The sequence below is a fragment of the Alternaria arborescens genome, assembly GCF_004154835.1.
Source record: "Alternaria arborescens strain FERA 675 chromosome Unknown contig_12, whole genome shotgun sequence".
In the NCBI taxonomy this organism is placed as follows: Eukaryota; Fungi; Ascomycota; class Dothideomycetes; order Pleosporales; family Pleosporaceae; genus Alternaria; species Alternaria arborescens.
The window spans coordinates 809,023-836,803 of NW_021167867.1; the positions used below are offsets into that span (position 1 = coordinate 809,023).

Consider the following 27,781-nt stretch of genomic DNA (forward strand, 5'->3'; position numbering starts at 1 on the left):
GAGGTTGAGGCCGTGCAAAGGCATGTAAGAAGTTCGGATATGCGTATTCTTCTCCTCCTGTAGCTTCTAGTGTGTGTTCCCATGCGACGTTTGGACAGGAAGTTTGTAAGTGACGATGAGCCGCATTCCAGGGTCCACAAAATCATTTGGCGGCATGTTTGGGAGGGGCAAGTTATGCAAGGGCACAACTCACTCTGCGTCTCAGCCTTGCAGTCCCGTGTCTATATTGAGTCCAGAAGGTCGGTGACAGCAGTTCGTATATATCCTTGAGCTTTCCATGTGGCATGAAGAGGTACTGCGGGTGTAAGCATGGCATGCAGCATCTCTCCCATCGGCGATGCTGTAGCGGCGGCCGCGGCCTCCGGACTGTGCCAGAAAGAACGGAATGGAATGCGTGGACTTTGCGACAGGTGTACTATGGTAATGACTGGAAATGAGAAAAGGAGCAGAGACGGATATGGAGTTGGTTATAGCCGATCCAAGTACTTGCTCGTACTTTCGTCGTCATCTTGAGCTCGTGAACACCCTATCAGGAAAACGACCGTGCGTCCGCGGAGACACGCTCCGGCGCGTCGACGCGTATTCCGTAAATCACGTTCATATGCTTGTACCTATACATCAACCCAAACATTTTCAACTACGCATCAGCCCGAGGTTCATTTTTGTAATTTGTGTTTCAGTCGATACATCACTTACTTTCGATCTTGATATCTCACAAACATGCTGTCAATTCGGCCCTCCAACCCTCAAAGATGCACACCAAACCTGCTCCCTGCGCGGATAAACCACAACGGACCTATAAACGATTCAGAACGATACTGGAAGCCTGAGACAGATGACAAAGGTCATTGATCATCGTCATACAACAATATGGACATTGGTTCTGACATATTCCCAGGAAAGCGACATTCATATTTCCGTGGTCGACACCTCCATGGCACTGCGCTTCCACTTCCCAATAACTACACCGGCGCCATTGTACGCGTTACCGACCAACAATTACCTCAAAGTCAAGCACAGCCACACCAACCGTCTGCAGACGAGGACGATGAAGACGCCGAGACGGAAGAGAGCATACCTGTCGAAGTCAACATTGCGGAGCAAGTAGGAGAGTTTGACCAAGTCATTGTATGGGGACATGGAGGTGAGGTCGATGGAAGTGGGGATGCATTCATTAGGGGGATGAGTGAGTGGGTTGGGTTTGCAGAGAGCATGCACATTGATGAAGAGGAAAAGGATAAAGGCACAAAGCCGGGGGGCAATACCGTTTGAGAAACAATATCGAAGATTCGCTTGATCTCGACCAGGAGAGGTAGAATAGAGGACAGCCCTGGTCAAAGATACCTGAGGTGTTACGGTCCGGATTGGTTGTGCTCAGCTTTTAGCCACAGATCAATGTTCTATCCCAAGCGGCCTCCAACCGTCCACACATCTCTGCGATTCTCGATTTCCCCAACGGCGCCCTGCGTTGCCTCCAGCCCCGTTCCAGCCCATCTGTGAACCGCTACCGGATTGCTCTCGTACGTTGCCAACAGCCACATATGCAGCCACACCCAGGTGACATAATCATTGTACAGCGACCTCGCATTCTGCAACGTACCTGGTGCGTTTATATTAGCTCAGTTCGTGATCCCTTCATATCATCTGCCGTCGAACCGTCGTCAGAAACGAAACCCGCCCATCTTCAGCCTTCCGTACTTGTTCCATATCTTGTTGACTTCCCCGGCCAGTAGTGTCGGCTCTAGCTTCTCTTCGTTCTGGTTACTTTTGAGGTTGGGGTGCAAGTGTACGTTGATGTAGTTGGCCCAAATATCTTGGTATTCAAGAGCCATGTACTATGCATCCGAGTTCGTGTGGCCGCCTCCGATGAGTTTCGATGCGAGGTAAAACGTCCCTAGGACGAGTGAGGGAAATATGTTGTAGAGGCGTGAGTAGAGGGCTGTGAGAGCTCCAGGGGTTTATAGAGATTGATGTCTTTTGAGGAGGACGATGTTATGAATTTTGTAGTGCGACATTTAGTAATAGTTTTGCTGATACCCAAAGGTAACGGTCGCGTAGGTCGTAAGAGACGGGTCAGATGACAGCATGCAGCTGTTGTCTTATGAAGGTAAAGATACTAGGAAATAGGACAATGCGCCAATTAGGTGACAAGATATCGATACTTGCAGGACGATAGCGAGGCTGAGAATTCGAAAGAAGAAGTTTGATGCCCCGTGTGAAGGCGATGGAGTTTTGGTGCGACCAAATTTACCCTCGTCTACAGGCCGGAGCTGTTTTGTCCTGTTAATCGGTAGCATCGCAGTAAAGGTAGTGCTGTCGCATATTTCTTGTCTCTAAATCTCGCTTGCAGCTTCTGGCTTTTGACACACTGTTACCTCGACGCCTTCACATCATCTCAAGTCTCTCTCTAAAGTAAAAAAAACTACCAGTCTATCAGTCACCATTCACCTGCACCCCAGATCAGTGCGTAACTTGTTCTTACCGTTTCTGTTTGTTCGGGGTTGCTCTCGGTTCGGTGTAATGCACCCCGCTCCCACAGCTTTTTACCGCGCGGCGAACTCACATCTGGGTCCAAAACATCCCACGTGCTCGCCACGCCGTTGCGCAAACTCAACAATGGGTCTGGAAAACGCACAGTAGGAATAGTGGACCAGGCACAGGCCGGCAAATCACCATCGGTACCCGGTGGACGGGAACGGGTGATTCCGAGAACTGGGGATGGGGACAGGGCAAGTGGAGCAGAGCCGCATGTAGTGCTCATCATCAGACGTCAGTCACTCGGGCAAGGCAAACGACGATCACTGAAACAGAATTGATTTCGAGAAAGAGAGGGTATTTCTGGGTATCTTCGTAGCCTGATGCGGAAGCCAAAACCTCCGTGAATGCAAGAACAGCTGCCGTAGTTTCATCATTTGGCAAGCGAACAGACAAGCATCATATCCCATCTCTTACAAGTGAGACTGCCTCTACTTTTCACAACTTCGAGCTTTCCTCACCTTTTGTACCGCTATCCGAGAAGTCTACAAAACTCTCTTCGCCACTGAAGTGCCTGTCATCATCGTTCGTTAGCCACTTGCCGTGACGAAAGGTTATGGGGTTGCTAGGAGATGCTCGTCTGTGCGAGAAGGAGGTAAAGAAATCTTAAGATGAGCCGATGCGACGCCCCAGCCATAAGCTGTAGGCTCTGATTTTGGCCAGTCTTTCCTATGGTACGGGAAGAACCTGGAAACTATATGGACGCAGCACGACATGGACACAAAGAATGGAAACTGCACTTACCAGCCTCTCTCTGCTCCGCCCGAGAGGTAGGACGTCTCGGAGTTCATTTCGCATTCCCAGTTTCCAGCAACGCCTTTCATGGGGTCCGCTGATCTCCTCACATACTTGGACAGCCCGGCCGTGAAGCACTGGAAGTCATCTTCGTCGGGGTTCTCCGGCATTTTTCCCGTGAGCACCCGGCCGGCTGCTATCATAGTCGCAGCGTGGGTGCATAATAAGACGGTCTTCGGCTGCTCGGGGTCGTTATCCAGTGTAGTGACGATGTGATCTAGTGCGTTCCTAACACGTTCGTGTAGCTCCACGATCAACTCGCCGTTGGATCCCGGCATGTGTACAGACGCATATTGGTCGTCTAAGTTCCGGAAATGAGGAGTCAGAAGCTCGAGATGCGGTGGATTAGGGTGTTCAAAGTGTGCGCGCCCGAAAAACTCTCTGTTATCCACGCATCAGCATATCGCATACATGAGCATTACTCAGCCTCAACGTACCCAATGCCACGATCAATCCTGATCCTCCCCTTTGCCTTTCCCTCCTCAAACAGCTTATCGCTGAATGGCTTGAGAGTCTGCAAACAGCGATAGAAAGGGCTTGAGTAGATTCTCTCAACCGGGGGTTCGATCTTACTCAGAAACTCGGCCAACTCCTTACTCTGGTCCACACCTTTGGACGTCAGAGGCGGATCAGTGGGTATCCCGGTCGGATTCCTTGCCATAGAGGCGGTGTAGATACCCGTTTGGGGATCAACGGACCAGTTGGCGCGGAACTAGATATTACGGGGGGTACGTTAGAACGGATGCCATTTTGGGGAACAAGGGATCTGCATGTGGAGAGTGTAAAGGATGGCGTTTCATGTGATACACGCGGAGGTGTACACAAGCGAGATGTGTATGGAGGTAATGCGAGGACGGAGATGGCTGTCAGGGTAGCTTCCCGATACGGAAGGCTTTCCTCGACTATCGTGTGGAAGCATCGGAGGGCATGAAGCGCGGCGACGGGGGTCGAGCTTTGTACGTACCGCGTGCCGCACGATGTAGATGACTTCGATCATGGTTCCGTCGCCTTGCTACCCTGAGAGAGTTTCTGGGATGGCAGAGTTTATTCTGTGTGCAGTGGTTGCTGTTGAGAGTACGAGGTGTTCCTGGGATGGAGGGTGTAGGTGTTCACAAGTTACCTCGGCAACTTTACCTTTTCGGGTGGCCGTTCGAGGCTTCAACTCCGGTTGCAGAGAACCCGTTACGAGGTTGCTTTCCCAGTTAGACACTCGAGGCTTTGTTACTGTTGTTGTGGTTCCTAGGTATCATTATCGCCGCAACAGAGGCTTTAGTAGCATTGCAGCTTCCATGCAACAAAGCTCAGCTGCTCGTTCGTAGATATCTGGACAGTCACCTCCTAGCACGTGCACCGCCTTCGCGCAAATCCAGCAATGGCCATCATCGTCGTTTACCGCGTCCGACTGTGAGCCACTCACCATATGGTACCTCCATCATCGGTGGGCCCCCACGCGCAGGCCGTCCCTGTGCAGCCTCTAGCATTGACAGGCGCTAACGCGAACTTTACATGCACACACATGCAGGACTTCATACTCTTGCGGTCGTAGCCCAGGAACGAGCCATCCTTCAAACAATGCGCAGCGTCACACTGTCACTTACAGTATGCGCAAGCGCAGCGCAGGGACGTTTTGCACTGATGCGCTGTTTGTTGGTTAGTATGCTATTGCGCAAGCCATGTCAATGCAACTGTTGCAACGTACTTTTGCAGGGGTGTTTTGACACATGGGTCCTTCGGGAAGTATGAAGTATCTGGAGGACGGGACGATATTGGAATGAACGGCGTAATTGACGGTTTGGCCCTTACCCTTGCTTCTCATCATCGGTGCTCCCGAGTCTCTCCACAATCTGCGAGACTCCAAGCTTCACATGCTGTCTGTAGCCGGAAACTAACGGCATCTTGCCTGGGAGCGGGAGGTTTGATGACAGCGGCATAGAAAGCGATGGATGAGACACGGGCTAAAATCCTTTCCAGGGGACTATATTAGCTGGACGCGGGGTCAGAGATAACAGGTAGGCCTGACGGGTGAACATGTGTGGACTGTGGTGGGACATGGGACCTTACAGAGCCATCAGCAAATGAAGCCCGAAAGATCTTCACACGTGTGTTTCTAAGGCATGCCCATCGCACAGCCCTGACTAAGAAGGTGCCGTTAGCCTTGACGGCCATCAAGGACTGGAAACGAAGGCACACGACCCGCGCTTGCCTGAACAATAAAGCACCTGCCAACTTGAATCGCATTCGAAACATGGGAATCCTAATCCTAGTGATGAGCTGCAAGCCATCGATGATCACCGCATGGTTACGACGACGTTATTACCGCAGTGCCATCCGAGGTCCGCTTCCATCGCGGTCACAGTGTAACGGGTATAACTCTCGGAACAAATACGTTCGTGGACTGGGGATGATCAGCGTCAAGTTCGACTACTGGAGGAAGCTAGGGGTTATCCCGTCTCCATCAGGTTGGATTCCAGGGTTCGTTTTGTGAGAACGGGCCCGTGCAACCAACTGTTGCCCTTCTACCAGAAGGATAGAACTCCGGGCAGTCCCGACTTACCGCAGAGACACCGCTTTCCGGGTCCGGAGCGGGAGAATTGAAATTTACGTGTATTGAATGTTCACGCGCACTTCGATGAGCACGCATGTGATTGCCTAGGTAGGTCTCCGGCAATCAAGTACCTAGGTAGTGCGACGCACATGTGGGTTTGTCGTAGTATGCCATTTGCAGCCAATGGGCGTTGCAGCACCTGAGTTGACGTCGACCGCTGGTGCAGCTGAGGTTCGAAATGTCTTCCGGGAGCTTGGGACAAACGTGAAAAAGCAATCATGTTGATGCTGCCCAAGAGCCCTATAGCCATGAGCCCTAGCGTTCAGATGACACGGCACTGATGGTGCGAGGAACACTGGGTGGTAGCGGCAGATCAGACCCTGTCAAGTAAAACTAGACCAGACACCTTCCAGAGATTTACAATTGCGTTTTCAGTTAGCACATGGCACATGCTCTTACCTCTCTTTAGCATGCAGAAATGGGAAGGATCCTGCATGCAGCCTCTTGGAAAGGGTCGAAAAGTGCCGGGGGCTGATGTAACGCAGCACATCTCCCCTGACCGGGCGGCCCCGAAGGATGAAGTGCCAGCAAATGCGACTTCATTAGAGCCAAAAAAATTCTGCGCGGCCAATCAGTATCGATCTGACGCGAGATATATGGAAAGTCTGGGCGCTAAATACTGCATGTAGACGGAAACAGGGTACTTCTAGAAGCTCGTGCTGACGTTCTGTAGCTGTAGAGGTGACTGATGTTCGATGCCGATGCATTGTCTACCAGTCTTTGATCTTCACTCTCACGTGTCGCTGCTAATTGGGTGACGAATGCTCACGTGTGAGGTTGATTGGTTACCACTTGCTTGCGTGGACGTCCTATTGGTTGTGGACGCAGGACAATGCGCAATTAAGTCGCATGGGCGACTGACCTTCAGCCATATGATCGACGCGACGCATGGAGGTGGGGGTATCTCTCAGTTTCACGGCTCCGTGGAACTGCTGCGACCAATTGTCCAACATTCGATAGACACGAGGATGTAGCAGATTCAAATCCAGAACCAAGGCGAGGTGGTTGCTTCGAAGCCTCGCAAAAGCAATTTGCCCACACCAATTCCAAAGAGCTGAGCGTGGGGTGATGCAGGCAATCTAAGCCACACCCTACAGTGTTCGCCGATAACCCTAGTAAATCCTATGTTATTAAACCTGGTGATTCAGTCCTAGCCCATGATCGGAGCCTACCTGTGCCTGATGATAGTGAACGGCATGACACCAGAATGACGGTAGTTGCTGGGTGATGTGTGTGCAGAACGAGAAAGAAGCAAATACCAGTAAGTGTATGAGTTATATGTGTGAAGATAGGGATACGACTGATGAGCCACACAAACTCACGCCAACATGGTGACCATGTCATGCTTAACTAGTAGCTTGAAATGTTAGGGAACAGCACAGTCGGTAGAAATTGAGGGCAGCCGAGTGGACGACGTGAAGAAATCTTCGAAACTTATTTTAAAACTTATTAAACGTGGATAGGCATACAGGGATATAAAGGTCAAGGGACCAAAACGCAAAACATCGGAAACCTCTCCACTATTTTGGAATGGCACTGTGTAAAGGATACTCGTCAGCGACAGCCCCTTTGTGAAGTGTTGAGGTCTTCCCGGTCATCCTAAGCTTCTTCTCCGTTACCCAAACTCGCAGTGCGATAATATACCTCACTATGAGGAATATGATAATCGCGGCGACTAGGATACCCACTATGTATGCTCCAACTATACCAGAAGAGTTCTTTTGAAGATCAAGGAAAGGATACACGTAAAAACCTTGAGTGGCATGTGTGACGTAGGCCAAGGCAAGATATAGGGCCAGCAGGATGATGATTGGGATTAGATCCAGCCATGGAAGTCGCTCCGTCCGGGGAAAAACTATCTCAAAAAGCGCATACGCTGAATTGAGGGCATGCTGTGAAGTGTTTGACCAGAGCGCGAAGGTGGTAGGGAATTGCCCCGCAAGAAGCGTCCAGTAAACGACTATCATGAGTTAGCATTCATGTGCCCAAAGGGTCTATGGCGAAGACCGCGATAGAAAGACATGAAGACACCGAACGTGGTATCGCCGAGTTCCTCTGCACATTGATAGCCAAGCCGATTAGCTAAGTTGACTTACTGGTTACTATCCACGGGTACACAACAATGGTAGAATAAAACATGCTGTGCGCCACCTGTAGCGCTTTGGGCCACCGGGCTAAGAATGGAGTCCCAGTAAACCAGTAACTGCCAGTATGCACAGCAGCAAAGGCATAATAGAAGGCGAGGCCCCAATACGTCAGCACCGTAAAGAAGGAGAAAGATTGCTGCGACGCCTCGGACCTGCCATGGGTACCGTTCCAGCCGAAGATAAAAAAGAGGGTGGTGAAGGCGTATAGGGCCAATAGCGCGCGTATTGCGAAGAGGGCGCCTGGTGGGAGAATCCACGACGTTACAAACCGCGTGGGATCGAAAAGGCCGGCGTAAGGTGCCGTTATTCGTCGGCCAATCGCCATGTCGAGGCTGTTAGATAGGATCCTTGTCGAGTGCCACCAGATCGGGTTGCCAGGCTCTCGGCACGTTCCGACGTCGTAGAAACTGGTTCGTGGGTAATGCGCGAAAGACGACGCGTAGTATTCTGCGATGGCGATGATGCGACGTGGTGTTGCGAGACAGCTGCAAAACTCCTCCAGCCCCCAATTTCCGAGGCTGAAGCTGAAAAGGGCAGAGACACCGAGCTCAGAGGATTTGACTAGTGTGTTGCGCTAGGCCGCATTAAATTTAGTCTCGGTCACCGAAAGGACAGACAAGATCACCCGCGTTTTCGTAACATTACGCGCTATCCCGGTCTACCATCACGCCTCTGGGCCCGTCCGCTTGACACCCACGCTTGTAGCCCTGGTCGCAGAGGCGAAGCATACTCCCACTTACATCCTTACCGTGCAGACGCGGGCTATCCAGGATGAGGCCTGCAGCGCGCTTGGGTACAAGTGGCTTGCTCGACCCTATGGCTCTGCCTTCTTCTTTAAGACTACGGGATGCCATCTGTTTGAAGTTATACTACCCAGGATGATCACGCAACTGAACACCCATCTTTCCAACCCATCCAATACCAGGCTCTTCTCTACCGATCTGCTTCGTAACAAACATCATCATGAGTGACAGCAGAGTATCCGTAGGTAGATATCTGTCGCCCCATGGAGGCCCAACTAACGACTGCCAACAGAAAGCACAGAATCTTGCTCGGATTAGAGATAACCAGCGTGAGTACCTCCGGCCAATAGCAGCCACTGTTCCCACCATCTTCCTTTTCAAGCACGAAGAGTGGTGGTACTTTGTATAATACACCCAGCCAGATGTTATTTGAACGTTCGATTACTGATAGTTTTCGCTAATTATGATCTTTTAGGCCGATCACGCGCTCGACGCAAAGAGTACATGCACGAGCTGGAGGCAAAGTTGCGCAGCTATGAGCAGATAGGCATCGAGGCCTCTTCAGAAATCCAGACTGCTGCCAGGAGAGTGTTGCATGAGAATCAGAAACTCCGCTCGCTGCTCCATGGAAGAGGAGTATCAGAGTCCGAGATTTTGGCAGCATTAGAGGACATGTCTGATCGACAATACGAGCATGATACTGCGGCTTCCAGATTGCATGCGATGCTTGAACGAAGGGTCAACACCAACGTAGTATCTTCTACAACCTCGCCTATAGCTTCATATACAAGGGCTGCCTCGATACCTCGGCAAAAACCACCAGTGCCACCCGTTACAATTCCACCTACGCTGCCAACAGCACTCAGCTACAACGACTCACCTAGCCCCGGATCCATGGTATCAACCATGAGTACACCACCACCGGCATCGTATCCAGCAACGCTCTACACTACGCCCATGACTCCATCAGCTGCCCAAATCAAGTCAGAGCATGTTCAGTACGACTACCCTTATGACCAGCCATACGGCAATGCGTGGGCTTACTCGAGCGATGGCAACTACACTGCAGAGCCGGTGTCTTACTATAACAGCTCGTCATGCGTTGACGCTGCGAATATCATCCGCACGATGCGGGTTGGCGTCGGCCCTGGGTTGGAGGCAGATCTAGGGTGTCACGCATCTGATCGTCGTTGCTATGTCAACAACGCAACGGTTTTCAGCGCCATGGATCGATATTCCCAACACAACGCGACAATATGAAGAGAATAGAAGACAGCTCTTGGACATAAGCGTGAAGTTCCTCGGAAATCAGTCTGCTGGACCACAGCAGCCGTACCAAAAGTAGGCTGAACTGTGAGAGCCGAGTCGCGGAGCTTGTTACCGACGACACAAGCAAGGCATCATTATGCATCATCAGCTCGACATGCGTCTTCAATCTCGACGTGCGTATGCTTTTGGAAGAGTACTGTGGCGAGTCAATCACCCGGAGGAGGTACACAACGCATCACTGCATCGTGTGGAATAGTTATACAGCAGATTCATCGTCAGATCCCACTCTCGACATGTATTACTCCTTGTGAATTTCTCGCCCAGGGTCATGAAATTCATGAAAGAAAGTCTTTTCATTCATGTATGCATTCAATAGAAAAGACAGTCCATTTATCAACTCCTTTCTTTGTGCATAGCCGTTCGTATGACCTTTCACGCCGGTAAATCTATGTTCATCGAACCATTCACCAAACCACAGTCTGCAATTACGAAACTCACGAGCATATCGAAACGACCGATGAAAGTAGTTACGCCATGCGCGAGGATCTTTCATAACGACCACTGTTGATGACGAACATCATGCTGACGAAATTGCTCAAATTGATCAAAATCTCCACTAGCTTCTTCTGGTTCGTAGCCTGACATATATCCCTAGCGACCTTGCTGCTGCTCATGATCATCTGATGTTGTCATGATTTTGTTCCGATTGCCACATCACTAGGTTCAAGGGATCTGCGCGACTTCCTTTGTGCTTCTGGCCAAGATAGCACGTAATATGTCAGCAGATCCGGAATCTGTTTCTTGTTTTCCATGGACAAAGACCCCTCCCTGAAAGAACACACTTCTAGCATATATCCAGTGGGACATTATCGTGTGTCTGAATTTTGGGGTTCATGTTACAGTTGTTATGTTCACTAATCAGATTGTATCGAATACTAAGTAATACACCACCAGAATGCCTCCAAAACGTGGAAAGGATGACCAGGGGCACAGACAACACAGGAAAAGGACGAAGTCAGAGGATGACCACTATCATAAACGGCCTGCGATTGAAGTCAACTGGGCTATACCAAAAGAGAAGGCTAAATATATCTACAAAGACGTACATGCCATCGAATATTCTCAAGCACTGTACCGAAGAGCTTGAGAAGATATAAATCCGCAGCAGACATCTCTACCAGACCCACAATACCGAACACCAATCTACCAAATCAAGAAGTCCAAAGACTTGCTAGTCGCAGATCAAAACCGTCCCAGTGCGTCATTGCGCAGCCTTTTCAATGAAATCAAGAGAAAGAGTACGACGGTGCAGGACGTCCGTTACACCCTCGCTCATCTCGAGCAAAATTTCAACGAAGAGGACCAGAACATTGCCGTAGTGCTTTCACGGGCGGAGAACAATGAGATTTTTGTCCTCAATGTAGATGAACGACTAGAAGTGTAAGATGAAGTTCCGCTAGCCCGTTTCAAGCTGACCATATGTAGAACAGTTAATAACACGCACGCCCATATTAATCTTGTTCGACGGTCGTCTTCGGAGACTAAGGGGCTGATGGGTTATTTCATTAAACTGCCTCGCGAGATCACAGTAACGGTCAACGGCACTACATACACTAACAGCGACGACTTACCGTCCACGCCTCTCTACATTGGGCCGCTCGAAGGGTACGCGATAATCGAGCTACTATCGCAGCCTGTCTTCTTCTTCAGGACTAAGGACAGTTTAAGACAACTAGCGTCAAGTAGAGTGGTCGCTAGAGAAGAGCTTAATCGTCGAGATCGAAATGGCAATGTTGCTATGGAGAATATTGCGGTACGATGGAGACCAGTTGCAGCTCTTTCATCAGGGAAAGGATCCGGAAGCGAAGGGAATGCAGGGGACACGGAAGGTACGGAAGCCGCAGAAAGTATAGCAAGCACTGAAGATCAAGAAGGTGAAGGAGATCTAGAAGATATGGGGGATTGTTTCTATGTGCGAGCTCGATTGTCTTCTCATCGATCTGTTCGATATGCTAAACTTATTCCTAAGGTGCTTGCTGCTGTGAACCAACGACAATCAGATGGTACTGAGTTCAGTTATCAGCTTTAGGAGCGAGATTTCGGGCCGGGAAGAACACTGCTGCTGCCACTCGACATAGACGGGAAGTACATTCTGCTAGCTGCTCAATATCAGCTTGACAGGCAGATCAATCCCACAATCCTCGATCCTATGACATGGCGAACAACACTGAGTATTCGAACCTCCATTTTCCAGCGTGCAAAGGAATTACTGCTCAACAGCAAGTGGTGCCAAGATATGTTTGACCCATCAAACCACACGATCGACAACCATCTCGGTGATGCTGAATGGATCCCGACTGCGCAAATCACCACCAGCGATGGAAGCTTCATATGTAGCGTACTGAACGCGTGGGCACTGGCTATGGGTCTCGAACTTAACTCTTCGTTTACCCCCAGCCTCTACGGTTACGAGTCTTTCTTCATCCAGGCCCAGCAGATTTTTGATCTAGCCCTCCGAGGTGAATTGACATGGAAGGTCTTGCTCGCTTTCTGCCGGTGCGCCAAATTTGTTAAGTCGGTCGATGTCAACGGAGCAGACGGAGAGGTCAAATTTCCGGAAAGGTTGCGCCAATTTGACCTGCGCAAGTGCTCCCTTCAGAATCTTATCAATCGTCAAACAGTCTCAGATACCAAATCTGAAGGCAAGATCGACATGGATTGACCACTTTTGGCTTCGAACACGGTAAGCGACACCTGGTACAACTCAAACCAGGACTATTGTAGGATCAGTTCTGATATGGATGCACGGACCACAGCAATCTCGGGCGGAGGAATCTGGATACTTTGCCATTATGAATTCGTGGGCCGTACTGCTTGGTCTGCCTATCAACAATGACTTCTGCCCAAGAAAGGGCTTCTTTCAGAAAATATTCTCTCTCATCCAAGGAGTGAAGAATGGAAATGCGGACTAGAAACTGATCTGGGCGTTCCTACTCTGTGTGGGCTATATCCACTCTACGCAATTGCCTCCACTGGAGCGCCGTTTCAAGACTACCAAAAAACCGAATCCCTATGAGCGTAGGAAGATAGACGAAGAAAGAACACTCCGGGCTACTGGCGCCCGTCACAACATTGACTACGACCATTCCCCAGTGGATACAGGTTTAACGCATACCGAAACCTTCCCATGGAATGATTTCAACGAGGCTGACAGAAGTACACGGATATCTGAGAAGATCAAGGCAGGAAAGTTTACCAAATTTCTCCCGCCACAGATAGAACGTGCAGTACAGAAATTACCTCACAAAGATAAAGAATCGCCTTGTGCTCAATTTCATGGTAGGCTTAACGAAATTCTGGAGAACGAAGAGATCAAGACTCAACTTAAAGCTTTCCGAGATTGTAAGAATCTCACTACTGTCTTTGGACAATGGCTGGAAGACGAGGAATTATCACTCGCTATTGCTTCCGTCACCATTGCGATCACCAATGCTCAACAAGACTATCTACGTGGGTTTGGTTTTATCGCGCAAACCCATGTTGAACTCATAAAAAACAATGTTCCAGGTTCTATGCGGACGCCGCGTCCAGGAAGGCCGTTGCTTGTACCGGTTCATGTCGAAGAACATTTTGTGTGGCTCGTCATTCAGCTCGATGACAAAAATGAGCCGGAATTTTCAGTGTTGGACTCGAAAGCCTGATGGTCGCACAAAAATACACGAATGGGCCTGGAAATTTGTGCTCGACTCAGTATGGCTGGAGAAAGTTCTTCCAGCATCTCAGTGGCAAAACCATAAGCCTGCGCACACAACTTGGGTTCCTGTGTCCCAAAAGCCTAGCGACTGTGAATGTGGTCATTATGCTATCATGAATGGTTGGACTCTCGCACTTGGTCTGACTCCAAATCCCAATGCAAACATTGAGTGGACGGATAGATTTTACGGTGACCTGCAAGATGTCATACACCTAGCTTGTATCGGTCGAGCAGACTGGAGCTTGATCTACAGATTTCGCGTATGCTACGGCTTTGTTCTCTCTGGAGAAGTATCGGCCGACCGGCGTTTCACTCATACCACGGCACTTTTGGATGAAGGAAGTGTCGAAGAAGCACGGGAGTATATCATTCATTTGGAGGACATTCACTTTGCGGGTATGGAAACTGGAATGCTAGATATAAATAAACTGAGGCATGCCAACAGGATTCGGCTACCTCCAGGCAGACAACATGACAGTGTCGGAGCCTTTCCGTCCGATGACTGGAGCCCGGACGCTTGTATGAACTATGCCAACGACTTGGCTCGGAATGGAAGGTTGAATCTGGACTTCAAAAAAACTCAGCTTGAGGAGGCCCATGTCGATTTGTGCGATGTTCGAGGATTAGCATTTAGAAAGCAACTCGAGAAAGACGACGCAGACTACAAGAAACAAAACCCTCAGCAGTTACGCAAAGTATGCCAAGATTATTTGAATCAATGGCACACAAGCAAGAATTTGCTTTTACAGCTTCGACCATGTTCGATCCTCCATGACACTCTACATCTCTATCGGTATATATTCCGGGAGGACTTTCTTGGGAATATACTCAAAGGCGAGGAATCTGGAACAGGACATTGGAACCAGCCAAGGAATGACTCAGATGTCAGTTTGGCGATCGCCTCAGTTATTGCAGCGATTGATGACCTGCAACTGCAGAGGCATAAGGATACTAACCCGCTCGCAGCGTTCGCGGGTGGTTTCTGCCTTTCCACTAGCTACAGTATCGCCCTTGCAGGCGGTAAGGCGGGTATGCCAGTTTCGCGCCCACGAAGATGTTGGTTCATGCCTCTGGTCGTCTCGAGAGGAGGCTATCTGGATATAATTGATAGATGGCGTGAAAAGAATAAGAGGCCAACTTCAGATACGACCGTGAACGGACAAGGGCACCATATACTGGTGGTTCTACAAGAATCAGAGCAAGATGGTGATTCAAATAGGAAGATATTTGAGATAAGCATCTACGACAGTGCACCGAGCATACTGGCCGACGCGATCCAGCGCGCAGACGACCCCCTGTCCAGGATCATCAAGAACATTGCTGCTGAGCTCAAATGGCCTCAACAGCGTCTGAATGACGGAGCGGAGTATCTTTTACAGACAATACCTGCTCCAAGTCAGCAGAGCGGCGGATGGCAGTGCGGGCCTCATGTTGTAATCAATGCATGGATTCTAGCTCTGGGCTTGCACCCGAACCCGAGTAAAGCATACGACGACGTCATATACGAAGAATTCCATACTCTCGCGCGTGCCGCCGTAGTCGGTCTACTGGACTGGCGAACGTTAGCTGCATGGATATTTTGTCGCCAGCTTGCTTTCGAGAATAGGGTATCCGATATAACACCTGATCGTCAGTTTCGTATGACAGACTTCTGGAAAAACGAGAATTCCTTGGCCGATAAGATTCAGGAGAATGAACAAAATGAAATCACTGTCGCAGCGATGTCTGAGGCGGACCTGCCTTACGATAGAGGTAACAACCCTGTACATTGGACGAATGCTGCGTTGAAGAAAAGAAAGGCGAAGATAGAGGTAAACAACAAAAAGAAAGACAAAAAGCACGGTTTGTGGAGAAGCTACGATGACCCAGATCTGGATTTCCTTGGTCACCCTAAATATACGACCCAGAAGCTTGGTGGGGAACCTCAGATTCGACATGGATATGGCGGGATGGGACAAGCTGCTACGATCAACAGTAAGAAGCGCAAGCCAGAAGAAAAAGCTGGTTACTGTGAAGAATTCACACGCGATACACAGCTTGATTGTGACATGGAGGTAGTAGATTCAGCTCCTCCAACGCCTTTGAGGAAGAGACAGCGATTAGGCGATGTCTTGTCTTTCCGTGACACGTGCTGAAATGTACCCTGCCGTTGTATTTGTACCGCGAATGGAACGATGATCTTTCTGTAGCGCACTGTATTAAATTGAATGTAGAAGGAGTTGATTCTTACAAGCATGGTAAGATGTTGTCGTTCGTGGTGCGCAGACGCGATTAGGTGCAACCCCGGTCTTGGCAGCCGATGACGTCGTCCCAAAACCTGCACGCGTCAAGTCTACCAGCGAAACCCCAGCTTCCATTTCCAACCTCCAAACACACGATCCCACGTAACAACCCGCAAAAATGTTACGACCATCCCTTGTCTCCACTCTCCGTCTCAATGCCATCACAACCACAAACAAACGCGCCTTCTCCCTCCTGAACCCCAAATCGCGCTCTCACACAAACCGCGTCTTTGACCCTGTCCGCCAACCAAACGATCTCCACACACTCACTCTCCTCAACGCTGCTGACAACCGCTCGCTTATAACCTTATGGACCGCATCCTGGTGTCAAACGTGCCAAGCAATTAAGCCGCTTATAAAACAGCTTGTCGAAGAAGAGAAGATTGGGGAGCGAGAAGGCGGGCTAGGCTTTGTGGAAGTGATGATGGACAGTACTTTGATTGAAGACCTACCTATCAAATACCGCATCAGCAGTATGCCGACATTGTTGGCGTTTTCGCGACAAGAGGCGCAGTTTGATACCAGGTTGACGCGGCCTGAGGAGATGCGTAATAAGGACTTTTTGAGGGAGTGGCTGGTTAGGGAGGCACAGAGGGGAGGCAGGATGGGTGGAGGTGGGGGGAGCATGTTTGGTTAGTCATACGTGTTCTGTGAGGACTCCCGGATGAAAAGTTGGGCCTGACGGTGCTCAGGTACGAACGAGGACGGAAATGAAGGCAAAGAGGGTGAAGGAAAATGAAGCGAAAGCGCGGGACATGAGAGGGCGGGATGCATAGGTACGTCCATCAATTGGAGGCTCAAAGAGCCGTTGCTGACAGCTTGACAAGTACGTTCAATACCAAGAGTAAGGAACTAATCACGACATTGATGGCGAATTCAACAAGAGGCTTCATTATTATCGCTCTATGCTACGGTATTGCGCAATACTCATGTCAAGCGCTAGTCGCACAATCGTTGCTACCATGGCTCTTAACACTAATGTATCGACTGGTCTCAACGGTACTAGCGCTTTGAATGCCAAAGGGGGTATATCCATCAAAGCTACCAGATAAAACTCCCAAACGCCCTCGGAATGCTCAAGATACGACTGTTACAACTCCTTCTTTGCCAAGACTGGTGTTTCTCAACAAGCCGAGATTGCATTGTCTTGTGCGTTCAACCCTTTGATATCTTTACACTCTTCATGAGTGGAACCTCACGAATAGTCTAAGACTGCGTATCCAGTCGAGCCCGCTTCTCCGCGCGCGTCTCACCGAATGCTTCGCCTCTCTTGTTGGCCTTCTTACTATTCTGCGCAGGCTCTGTGTACATGGGTGTGCCGACGCGAGAGCCGCCGAGCGCGGGAGTAGGCAGCGAAGTGTCAGTAAGAGCAGGTGGAGAGGTGACATCATCGTCTTCGATAAGCATGTCGTTCTCATGCTTGACCTGAGTTTCGATAAGCTGCGGGAGGCGGCTGTTAGTCTTCGCATTGATCATGTTCGCCTTGTAATGTTCGCTCTCCTGTTTGCCGTTCGCATCGTACTCGTTCAGCTGACGCTGCATCTCCTCACGCTCCTGTAGCCAGCTATCATGTTGATTCTTGTACTCCTTCTCCTTGTTCTCCACCCACGCTTTCTGTTCCTCACTCTCATCGACACAAGTGGGACACTTGATGTAGAAACCACCAGTTGTGGAATCCTCGCCCATGACCTCAAACTCGGGAAGGTTTTCGCCAATAAGCTCAGTCTTGTCCCAGTCGAGGCAATCCTCACAGAAGCCTTGTGGACACCAACGGCAGCGGAACATGAGGCCTCCAGCATCCGAGGTCGATTTCCCACACTCTACGCAGTTGTGCTGTGGGCACTGTAAGCCACTGAAGCCCTTTACCTTTGCCTTGTACTTGGGATCAAGACAGTCGATATGGTAAGCACGAGGGCAACCCTTACACTCGACCATGTGTCCAGCATCCGCATCGTCGAAACAGCTTAGACAATGGTCCTCATGGCCAAATTGGCGCCGCTTTTCACGTACCGGCTCAGCAAGACGAGGATCTTTGCCAGCATACGTCGGCACAGCCTCCCAGTCGGCACAGTCCATGGACTCTTTGTTGATAGCAAAGCCGTCCACCATGACTGTAGTGTTCTTTCCCTTGCGACGATCTTCGCGCGTGATGGTGTCTGGAAGAATATTTGCAGCTGAGGTATTAGCTTTCCAGGTTGTGTCAAGCTGGCGTTGGTGGTGCTTGCCCTCAAACACAGCGCATTCGACACGCTCCATGGTAGAAAGCCATTTATCCTCGTCAGCCTCAGAGTGTGTCGCTGTTTCGGTCAAGTCGGCAGGATTGTCGCGACACTTGGCCATCATTGTCTCTAAATCCCAAGACACCATCTCTTTGACGTCAATCTCCGGATGTGACAGTGTCTGGGCGCCTCGTCGTACAAGTGTCTTCAGTTGTGTAGTGTCCATCTGGGGTAAGTCTTCGGTAGCAGATACGCGTCCGGCTTTCTTGCTGATAGTCGACTGCTTGCCATGCACGCTCTGCATCGACTCTGTGATCTTTGCCGACAAATAAAGCTTCTTGCGAATACGACCCATCATCTGCTCTTCGACGGTACCCTGGGTACAGAGCTTATATATGGTCACCTTCTTTGTCTGTCCAATGCGATGAGCTCGAGCTTCAGCTTGAAGTGTAATCTGCGGATTCCAATCTTCGTCAAGGAAAATGACGTCCTGGGCGCTCGTGAGATTGATACCCAAGCCACCTGCCCGTGTAGACAGAAGCATGACCTTGTAGTCTGAGTCCTTTTGGTTGAAGAGGCGAATATCAAGGTTGCGGCGAGCTCGAGCTGTGCTACCGTCCAGGCGAAGGGCCTTGAAATGCTCTCCATGGTTGCTGATGAGGGATAAGAGATCTTCGCAGTAATCAAGTGTGCGAGTGAAGCCAGAGAAAATGAGGACTTTCTTGCCCTCGTTAAAGACCGTGTGCTTGAGGAGCTTCTCGAGAAGAATGAACTTGCCGGATGCGCGAATAATGTGGTCGCTGAGGTAGTACGGATCAGGCGCGACACCTGGGAGCAGATATGGGTGTGAACAACACTTGCGCAATTGCATGACGAGGTTCATGAGCTTTTTCCAAGCGCCCTTGTTGGCGTCTGTGTCAGTCTGCTCCTTCGCCACGGCTTCTTGTAAGATTTTGGTAGTTTCATCCCAATCACTTCCGGCATCGCCAGAGCGCACCACCTTCTCTACCTTTTCCATCTTCTGAAGAAGCTTGTTGTCTTCAATGTCTTGTTCAATAGCCGCCTTCTCCTTCTGCTTGCCATCCGCAAAAAGCTCGTCGAGCATGCCATCGTCAATGCGTGTCAACAGACGAGTGTACCAAATTTTCTGCATGGGAGTCAAGGGTACGTAGAGCAGCACCTCTTCCTTGGGGGGAAGTCCAAGATTGACAGAAGGAGAATCTTTCATGCGACGTAGCATGATGAGTTCAAGCAAGCGACGGGCGTCTGTCATGGTCTGCTTGTTCGCTTTGCCCTTGCTTAGGTCAAAGGATTCCTTGAATAGCGTCTCAGTCTTGTCATCGAAGACGTTGGGGTACAGCCATGTCAAAAGCGACCACATCTCGACCAGGTTATTCTGGAGTGGTGTTCCAGTTAGGATGAGACGATATTCGGCGCTGATGCTCTTGAGTGCAGTAGAGATCTGGGTGACGCTGCTCTTGATCTTATGTCCCTCATCCAGAACGACGTAGCGCCAGGCAAAAGAGTGTTTGAACCATGATTGCTCGGCCTGGAAGGTCTCGTAGGTGGTGACGACAATCTTGTAGGCATCGGATCCTCCATTGCTCGAGGAGAGCTTGGATGCCTTTCGGCCAGCCTTGCGCGACGCCTTCTTGTTTTTGGCGTGTGAAGTCTCGTTTCCCTTCATATCCTCCATGCCAGCTGCAACGCGCTTCAAACGGGTCCGCTCAGTGACAGCGCCATGAAAGCGCATGACTTTTAGCTGCGGTACCCACTTCTGGGCCTCGGTGACCCACGAGTTGAGAACACTAAGAGGGCAGATGACGAGGTATGGGCGAAGTTCTTCTGACGTCACGCCGTTCTTCTCATCCAGCTCTTCGAGATACTGGAAGAGCGACAAAGTCTGCAGCGTCTTTCCAAGACCCATCTCGTCGCCGAGTATGCCAGAGAAACCGTTGTTGTAAAGATGAACCAAGTATGACAGACCTGATAGTTGGTATGGCTTCATGACAGCAGTGACACCCTTGGGCTGCTCCGAGAGCTCCTCGTATTCGACGATAGGCTGCGTATTGCCCTCGGCGACCAACCTGGTTACCTGGTTGTTCTTAGGCAGCAGCGGGAGGAAGAGATGCTTGTTGGCGACAAGAAAGCTGTTCGCCTTCGCCTTGGTCTTCTTAGTAATCTCGTCGCGCAAACGAGCACGAGCGGTGTCGAGGTTAGGAGGCGGTCGCGCAGCCTTTCGGCGAGGTGGCGAGGGAGTGGATACGGTGTCCGACTCCAAGATAGTGGTCTTCCTGTCACGCCCACTTCGCCGCAGACCCTCTGTCCGCTGACGATCCTTTCTGTGCTTCTCCATCTTCAGCTCTTCAGTGTATGCAGAGATCCTGGCGCTAGTCTTGCGGTTTGGGCGGGCGGATGGGGCGAGTTCGTCTTCGCTGGTTCCCGCATCGGCGTCTGCTTCTCTTGAGGTCGAGGCACGAGTGCTCCTGGTGGCTTTGACAGCGGGCTGTTTGTGGTCGGGAGTAGACGGGGAGGCTTCGTTTGCGGATGAATCGGAAGCGATGTAGTTTGGTGTTGGCTGCGGTCGCAGGCTCCGTTTGCTGCCGCTTGTCTCGCCTTGCTTGGTCTCCTGCTGCGAGGATATACGTCTTCTCTTGGTTGCCGACTGGGCTGAACTCTGAGATCCAAACTGCGCGAGGAGGTCCTGCAGCTGGCCGCCTCGTCTCTTGGGGGTGATGGGCTGAGGAGAGCCCAGAGTTATGACCGGCTGCCGGGCCATTGTGACAGGTATGCGTTGCTGTGCAGGCGAGTGGGTTCCGCGGTGAAGCGGAGTTGTAAGCCTGAAAATGCAGGGGAAAGTACAGGTGAATGGCAATTAGAAACGCGTTGTTGGAAAGTTGTTGGAAAGAGACGAAGACAGGGAGAAAAATAACTTTATTCGAGGCAAGTGACGATGAAGAGGAGAGCAAGCGATTCAGCGCATCCAAACGAGGGCATTGAGACGACTGGGCGTCTTCACGGTGAAGTGAGACCTCGCGGCGCCGTCAGGTACGCGGAGGCGATACGTCAATCTTAGCAGACGCGTCCTAGCGCGACTTGCGATGGGCCCTTCCGGAACCATTCCGAGCTACCACCAGCTCGTCAAACGCCGTCGACCCTCAGACGTGACATTTGTCGAAGCCACTCGCCGTACTCGCGCAGCCGGCGCACACTCGTCGCACACCATGGCTCAACAGCCCATGACGCCCTTCTTCCCCATCTTCGCGTCAAAGTCAGATGGGCAGCACATTGTCAACCTCAAAGGCCGTCCTCTGCGAAACGGCCCAACCGAGGAGCAGCTCAACACGACGCCCAACGACCAGGGCCAGCGCGACTTCTACCGCCTCATAGACAAGGACGACCCGAAGCATCAAGACTGGCGCAAGAAGCTGGGTGGCATGCTTCTGCGCGAGGTGGGCGGCAAGCAGCAAGAGGGTAGGCAAGGTGCGAGGCGCATGGCCGACTGCAGACTAACATGTGATAGACAAGTGGCAGCAATGCATCCTGTGGGAGTTGCCGGAAAACTACGTCCTCTACGAGCACATCAAGACCAAGGCAGACGGACAGCTGAAGACGGTCAAGAACCACTCGGGCGGCGGCCACGATAGACAGGATGCATACCTCTACGGATACCCAAAGGGCCCCAAGAAACGCTTCAGGAGTCCCGTCGAATTCTTTCCTCATCTCCTGTGGCTGTGCACAGACGAGAACAGCGACATGGCCAATTGCACGTGCAAGATGTGCTCGCCCGCCGGAGACGTCGAGAAGCCCCAAGTCAAGGTTGAAGCCAAGCAAGAGCAGCCCATGGCCCTCAAGCGAGAGAACAGCTCCGGCGGCGCTACACCAAACAGCACCGTCGTTGGGCGCAATCCCGTAGTACAAATCCCTCCCCGAAGGCCTTCAACCAGTGCGCCTATCCCCAGTCCCATCATCAAGCCCTCTACGCCCGTTTCTGCCCCTAAGCCTGCACCTGCACCCAGTGCTCCGCAAATCAGAGCCCCTCCAACCTTGCAATCGACCCCTCTCCCTCAGCCGCGGTCCTTTGAACAGCAAGTCGACTTGTCATACAACAAATTTCTCTGCCGAACTGGAGAGGTGGTGTGGTTTTTCAGGCCCAAGACGTCAGCCTGGGGTCTCGGACTCGTGGTAAGAAGATGGGCTGTCAAAGAACAACCCATGAGCAGGTCATATTTGATCCAACCACTGTCGCACCCCTTTGAGACGCTTCCACAAGAAATCGTTCACACGGATGAGCACGTCAAGCCCTGGCTCGCGTGGTCTGCACCCAGCTGCACGTTCCCCTTTCTACAACAGAATCCGCAATTCGAATATGGCAACACTGACTGGAGGGCCCTCATAAGTGGACAGGGAGGCGAGGGAATCGCGTCCGTGGATGCGTCAATTCTAGCTGCAAAAGCCATTGACACAACATATACGCTCTTCGAGCCCCTCAAAACGTCAAAGGACGACAAGGGAAACGAACTTCGCCAATACAACGGCATGTACCTTGGCGCTGAGAAGATCTGGAAAGGCGAGGCCGTCCGCCTGCGCATAGGCGCTACTGGAACTGACCTCATGGTCGTCACTGACATCATCGAGCAAGTCTATGCCAACCCACCGCCCAACCAGCCCAAGAGCAAAGTCATCGCAGTCGGTGACATATATAGCTACGCCACTTTGGACGCGCCAGACGCCAACCTTCCTCCAAAACCGCCTCAGCAGAACGCCAACATTCCTTCGCGCATGGTGCACGACATGGTATGGCGAAACCGAATGCTCGTGCCTATAACCCGCACGGCGGCGTGGTGGAAGCTCATCCAACCATCATACAAGATCGACATCGACGACATCAAAGGTCGATGGTATGAGACGAGTCTTATATTCCAGGATCCTTTTGCTAAAGCTGTAAAGAACGGCGAGGGCGGTAATGGCATCTGGATGAACTCGCGCGGCGATGCAACGGGCAAGGGCAAGGGAGCAAGCGTGGCGCAGTCCGACCGCATTGGTGCCTTTGGCGCTTCCGTGCCCAAGGGAACACGCATCGTCGAGGGCCTGGAACCTCCGAGTCAACCAATCGGTCAACAGCAGCAGTCCCACGATGGAATGGACATGAATATGGGTGCTGGTAGCATGGCGGATCCATTTTCCATCGATGAATTTATGAATGTAGATCATCTGGGTGACGATGCCGGTATGGAGTACGGTAACAACAATAACTTTACATTTTAGCATAGCCGGACATGGCACTGATGGCGCATGGCACGGCGTAATTCGGAGAGCATCATGGGACATCTATCTATTCAAAAGCATTTGTGGGATATGGTGTATTTGTTCTTTTGTTATTCGATTCATATGGGAGATACCCAAGTCGTTGCTCGACTATGTTAAGTCTGCGAGCTTGGTGGATAGACACAGATGTCGTGTATAGTACAGTCTATGCAGCAGAGGCAAGAGTCAATGCATAAGGTCATACATATAACCGATATGGCTCATCAAAGTGAACAGTCACTGCAAAGGTGTAAACCACGCTTGCAGATAACGAACAGAAGTCACCAGAGAGACTGGAGGACAGGGGAGCGCCTTACAGTGTATGTCTGACATTACAGGGAAGTAGTTTTCGTGATTGGGGTAGTCAAGAGGACCAGTAAGTTCACATCGAGAATAAAGAGATTCGAAGAACAAAAGCTAACACGATGGTGACAGATACTATGGGGATCTCAAGTATTGATTAGAATACATGCACTATCCCCGAGGTAAGGCAAGAGAAGGCAGGGGAGCAATAGTTCAACAGCTCATGTAAATGTCCTTTATACCAAAGCGAACTTCTTCTTACAATAAGACTGTCTAGGTCTACCTGTAGTTATGGTCTTGCGAGGAAGACGATATCCCCAAACCAGCGTGTTCAGTATCTCTCGACTGAAGTGCAGATCCCTGATCCGAGTGTGCACGATGATAGCCCTGCCGGTTCTGCACTGCATCCTGCATATGTGGCCCTGTCTGTGCGTTACTACGCACCAGACCTGGTTCTATGAGAGGAGTCTCTGAGCTTCTGCGCTCTTCGCCGACCACGTGACCGTCTGCTTCATTCTGCTGATATACTTGCGACGGCCTTTGTATAAGGGGTGTCGAAGAGTCGCCGCTTGTGCGGGGCCGACCGGGTAGGTCAAGTGGATCGAGGGAGGCGTCGCTCTCGTTGCGTGTCCGACGTGGTGTGATAGCTGGTGGAAACAACGAGTGAGCCATTGCTGGGGTTTCGAAGACAACATCGGGCACTCTATCGTTGTCGTAAGGTGTCAGTTCAATCGACGGCGCTCCGCGGAAATAGTCTCTTCCTGACGAGGAAGTCCGGCGAGGAACAAGCGGATTCCATGTGTGATGCCTTGTCCACATGAGCGTCTTTTTACGCTTCTTGATCAAACCAATGGCAAGAGCAAGCTTTTCTAAATGGTTCATTGTAACACGAGAGGTACGGCGAGCGAAGAGCGTCCATGACCGGTAGGCTCGTGTCATTCTCAGTCCTTTCATAGCGTCTTCGTAATCCTCGGTCGATAGGAAGGACTGTTGACACCACTGCAGAGGGGAAAATACAAGGTTAGTGAATATCTCACATGCAGCTCGTACAGGCTCAACTTACTTCGACAGTGATGTAGAACATGGATAAACCCATCACTGTTGCTGTCAAGACAGTCCCGGAGATCCAGCACCAGGCGACCCATAGGCTATTCGACTGATCTATTAAGCGGTTAACACAGGCAATAATGTATCGTAGATTATGAAACGTATCGTATTAACCTGTCCTGCTTTGGTAGATTGAAGGAAAAAAAGCACCCGTGTCTCCCTTTTCTCTTATCTCTGTAGGGGGTGAGTAGTAAAGTGAGAACGTACTATTTAGTTGTTAGCTATTATCAACCATATTTTCACGTATGATGGCTACTTTACCCTTGCTGACTGAAATCAAGGTATCCACCTCCCCAAGCCCAATTACTGGTCATGCAATCGCAAGTTTTGTACCAACCAAAGACCTGCGCCATGACGATGTATATCTACAGGCGATCAGTCAGTGGTCTTATTGCTGCGATGTCGACAGGGATATGACTTACTAACCATATGGTGTTGAATGTCTCTACTGGCCGGAAAAAGAAGAGCTCCCACCTCCTTTTGATAGGCATTTCACGGAGACTAGTTCTTTCCCTCTCCAATGCTACCTGAATCTTTTCCCTGGTGGCTGCTCTGTCCACCCAAGGCGCTACAAGAACTATGGAGACTATACAACCGATCAAAAGGCCGCTCGTAGCGTCAACTATTCGCGACGCTCTTCGCTTGAGTCTTCCCCAGCTCGCCTGTGCATCGTCCTCCCAATGGTTAAAGGTGACATGGCTGTGTAGACGACTTCCAACTCTGCCCAGCCATGGCGAACACAGCGCATCGAACTCGTACGGCGAAAGGAACATCCAGACGGTCATTTCGACGATAAGCAGCCCCAATGCAACAGCGAAGAAGATGGTGTATCCTCCACTGCGGCAACCGAGGCCAACGGTGGGTGTGAAGTAACTTAAGATGAATGCACCTCCGCAACTTCCAGCAACGATGATGATGGCACTTAGCACTTGCCAGAACTCTCGGACATCGAACCAAACCAACCCTTCCTCATTGACAGGCCCCAACACAAGACTTGCTCGTGCTTCGCGCTCATTAGCCAGCCAATTACGGCCTTTCCTCTCAATATAGCAGTCTTCTATATCAGAGAGAATTGCATGTGCGGCACCATAATGCCATCGAATTCTTGCCTGACCGGCGAAATCCACGAAGAATTCTTCCATGTACTCGCCCTTGTCCGCCACACTCTCGATACGGCACTTCAGCTCATGGTAGTCTGGTTGATCTCTAAAGGTCTTGATGAATTCGTCGCGATGTTGCTTGTCGCGTAGTGCGTGACGGACGTGATCGACCAAGGTGCTGAGCTTTTTGCGGATCGCTTCTGCTGCTATGGGATTGCGGTCAACAATAGAGCCCATAATTAGAACTGGGAACCAGGCCAGCAAACAGCCCAATGCCAAATCGTGAGCGGTTGAGTTGTTTCCCAGGTCACCGAAAGCATCTTGAATGGAAAGCGCAAATGCGAATAAGAACCACATGATGGATATAAAGACTGAGCATCAATTAGCGGCTGTGGTAACGTCGGAGAAAGAGTACATACCCGGAACGGTCCCCCTTCTTCTCATCTCACGCACCTCACGGGCCAGTATGCGTCTCATTTGACGGAGCGTCTTGTCGGTATCTGTTAACACAAGGTCTTTGCTAAAGAGCGTGATGCGCAATAGGCCCTCGGCTTCTTTCTGAAGGTCTTTCGACATGACCGTAGGCTTTAGCGTGTACTGATTCATAACCAGCAAGAGATACATAGAGTCTCGCATGCTACCGAAGTCGGTCTTGCGATGGGGGGTCTCGTCATACTTGACAGCCATGTCAACCATCATGGCAGCCTTGGCAGACACTTTGATATTCCATAGGACGTAGGATATCGATGCGATGGGCGAGCCAACCCACCGCGTGATGGCCAACAATGTTCGTTGAGTTGCGTTGCTCTCAAAAGGTGCCTGCAAAAGAACACCGATGATTGGGAGTATCCAGGTGGTGATTACACCTGAAACGTCTTTCCACGGGTAGTAATGCGCGCCGTTACCACAAAGGTATATGCACCCTTCACGGGATATCTGGGTCGTAGAGTTGTAATCGATTCCGATGATCTTACCATGCCAACCCCATGTTTCGCGGAGTGTTGAGTTTTCTGCGAATCGCTTGGCGCACTCTCTGAAGTTGGTAGTCATGTCGACCGCAAGGTGCGCGAGGCAGAACTCGCCGTGCAACTGGCAGGTTGGGTGAGCCTCGGCTTTAACAAACAGTCACTAGGTTGCAGCGCCACCTCGTATATCTCGCAGTGGCTGCCTTCCAGTCGCATGTCCAATAGGAATGTGATTGTGTAGGGCCCCATGGGAGGCGGTCTAATGCGGATCCCGAGCCTCATTGTTCACCGGTGAACTTTTGAGTACCAGCGTCAGCTCTTGCACGATCTCACCTTTCTGCTATCAGCTCCTCTGTCTAGCCTTACACTATGTCTGCCATGTTTTGATTGCACGAGACGAGCCGCTCCAAAATATTGGTGGCTGCCGGGCTTGAGCCCATGAAGTACGTCTTCGTGGTAGCTGCTTCTGGCAAAAGGACTTGCGGCTCTCGCCTGACTGCAGACAATCCTAGTATCGTGTATCGCCAGTATATTGCCGATAGAGCGAAGAAGGCAAGCAGGCAAGAGATAAGGCTGACGTGGAGACATGCCGGAGTCGTTAGGTGGGGGCGGTTTATGGTCGCAACAACGAGTTGCGCTATCTCGCGGCG

At 50.8% G+C, this 27,781-nt stretch overlaps 10 protein-coding genes across 10 annotated transcripts; 6 read left to right on the top strand and 4 right to left on the bottom strand.

Annotated features, from left to right (window-relative positions):
* Positions 1 to 720: 720 nt before the first annotated feature.
* AA0111_g6082 (hypothetical protein) lies at positions 721 to 1,272 on the top strand (the record flags this gene model as incomplete). Its single annotated transcript, XM_028652266.1, has 2 exons — positions 721 to 844; positions 899 to 1,272. 2 exons carry the CDS (start codon positions 721 to 723, stop codon positions 1,270 to 1,272), a joined length of 498 nt encoding a protein of 165 aa, XP_028506364.1.
* Positions 1,273 to 1,661: 389 nt separating this feature from the next.
* On the bottom strand, positions 1,662 to 1,832 carry AA0111_g6083 (hypothetical protein; the record flags this gene model as incomplete). Its single annotated transcript, XM_028652267.1, has 1 exon — positions 1,662 to 1,832. The coding sequence occupies one exon, from the start codon at positions 1,830 to 1,832 to the stop codon at positions 1,662 to 1,664; it is 171 nt and encodes a 56-aa protein (XP_028506365.1).
* Positions 1,833 to 2,973: 1,141 nt separating this feature from the next.
* On the bottom strand, positions 2,974 to 4,327 carry AA0111_g6084 (hypothetical protein; the record flags this gene model as incomplete). Its single annotated transcript, XM_028652268.1, has 4 exons — positions 2,974 to 3,049; positions 3,280 to 3,711; positions 3,768 to 4,042; positions 4,295 to 4,327. The coding sequence occupies 4 exons, from the start codon at positions 4,325 to 4,327 to the stop codon at positions 2,974 to 2,976; spliced, it is 816 nt and encodes a 271-aa protein (XP_028506359.1).
* A 4,718-nt stretch (positions 4,328 to 9,045) lies between these two features.
* On the top strand, positions 9,046 to 10,085 carry AA0111_g6085 (hypothetical protein; the record flags this gene model as incomplete). The annotated part of the gene is made up of 3 exons (XM_028652269.1): positions 9,046 to 9,066; positions 9,118 to 9,154; positions 9,301 to 10,085. The coding sequence occupies 3 exons, from the start codon at positions 9,046 to 9,048 to the stop codon at positions 10,083 to 10,085; spliced, it is 843 nt and encodes a 280-aa protein (XP_028506360.1).
* Positions 10,086 to 11,049: 964 nt separating this feature from the next.
* AA0111_g6086 (hypothetical protein) lies at positions 11,050 to 12,816 on the top strand (the record flags this gene model as incomplete). Its single annotated transcript, XM_028652270.1, has 4 exons — positions 11,050 to 11,196; positions 11,260 to 11,534; positions 11,580 to 11,907; positions 12,184 to 12,816. 4 exons carry the CDS (start codon positions 11,050 to 11,052, stop codon positions 12,814 to 12,816), a joined length of 1,383 nt encoding a protein of 460 aa, XP_028506361.1.
* A 1,145-nt stretch (positions 12,817 to 13,961) lies between these two features.
* On the top strand, positions 13,962 to 15,983 carry AA0111_g6087 (hypothetical protein; the record flags this gene model as incomplete). The annotated part of the gene is made up of 1 exon (XM_028652271.1): positions 13,962 to 15,983. The coding sequence occupies one exon, from the start codon at positions 13,962 to 13,964 to the stop codon at positions 15,981 to 15,983; it is 2,022 nt and encodes a 673-aa protein (XP_028506347.1).
* Positions 15,984 to 16,248: 265 nt separating this feature from the next.
* AA0111_g6088 (hypothetical protein) lies at positions 16,249 to 16,767 on the top strand (the record flags this gene model as incomplete). Its single annotated transcript, XM_028652272.1, has 1 exon — positions 16,249 to 16,767. The coding sequence occupies one exon, from the start codon at positions 16,249 to 16,251 to the stop codon at positions 16,765 to 16,767; it is 519 nt and encodes a 172-aa protein (XP_028506358.1).
* Positions 16,768 to 17,336: 569 nt separating this feature from the next.
* AA0111_g6089 (hypothetical protein) lies at positions 17,337 to 21,128 on the bottom strand (the record flags this gene model as incomplete). Its single annotated transcript, XM_028652273.1, has 1 exon — positions 17,337 to 21,128. One exon carries the CDS (start codon positions 21,126 to 21,128, stop codon positions 17,337 to 17,339), a length of 3,792 nt encoding a protein of 1,263 aa, XP_028506297.1.
* A 322-nt stretch (positions 21,129 to 21,450) lies between these two features.
* AA0111_g6090 (hypothetical protein) lies at positions 21,451 to 23,617 on the top strand (the record flags this gene model as incomplete). Its single annotated transcript, XM_028652275.1, has 2 exons — positions 21,451 to 21,823; positions 21,873 to 23,617. The coding sequence occupies 2 exons, from the start codon at positions 21,451 to 21,453 to the stop codon at positions 23,615 to 23,617; spliced, it is 2,118 nt and encodes a 705-aa protein (XP_028506532.1).
* Positions 23,618 to 24,238: 621 nt separating this feature from the next.
* Positions 24,239 to 27,216, bottom strand: AA0111_g6091 (hypothetical protein; the record flags this gene model as incomplete). The annotated part of the gene is made up of 5 exons (XM_028652276.1): positions 24,239 to 24,958; positions 25,023 to 25,120; positions 25,404 to 25,431; positions 25,489 to 26,537; positions 26,586 to 27,216. The coding sequence occupies 5 exons, from the start codon at positions 27,214 to 27,216 to the stop codon at positions 24,239 to 24,241; spliced, it is 2,526 nt and encodes an 841-aa protein (XP_028506531.1).
* Positions 27,217 to 27,781: the final 565 nt, after the last annotated feature.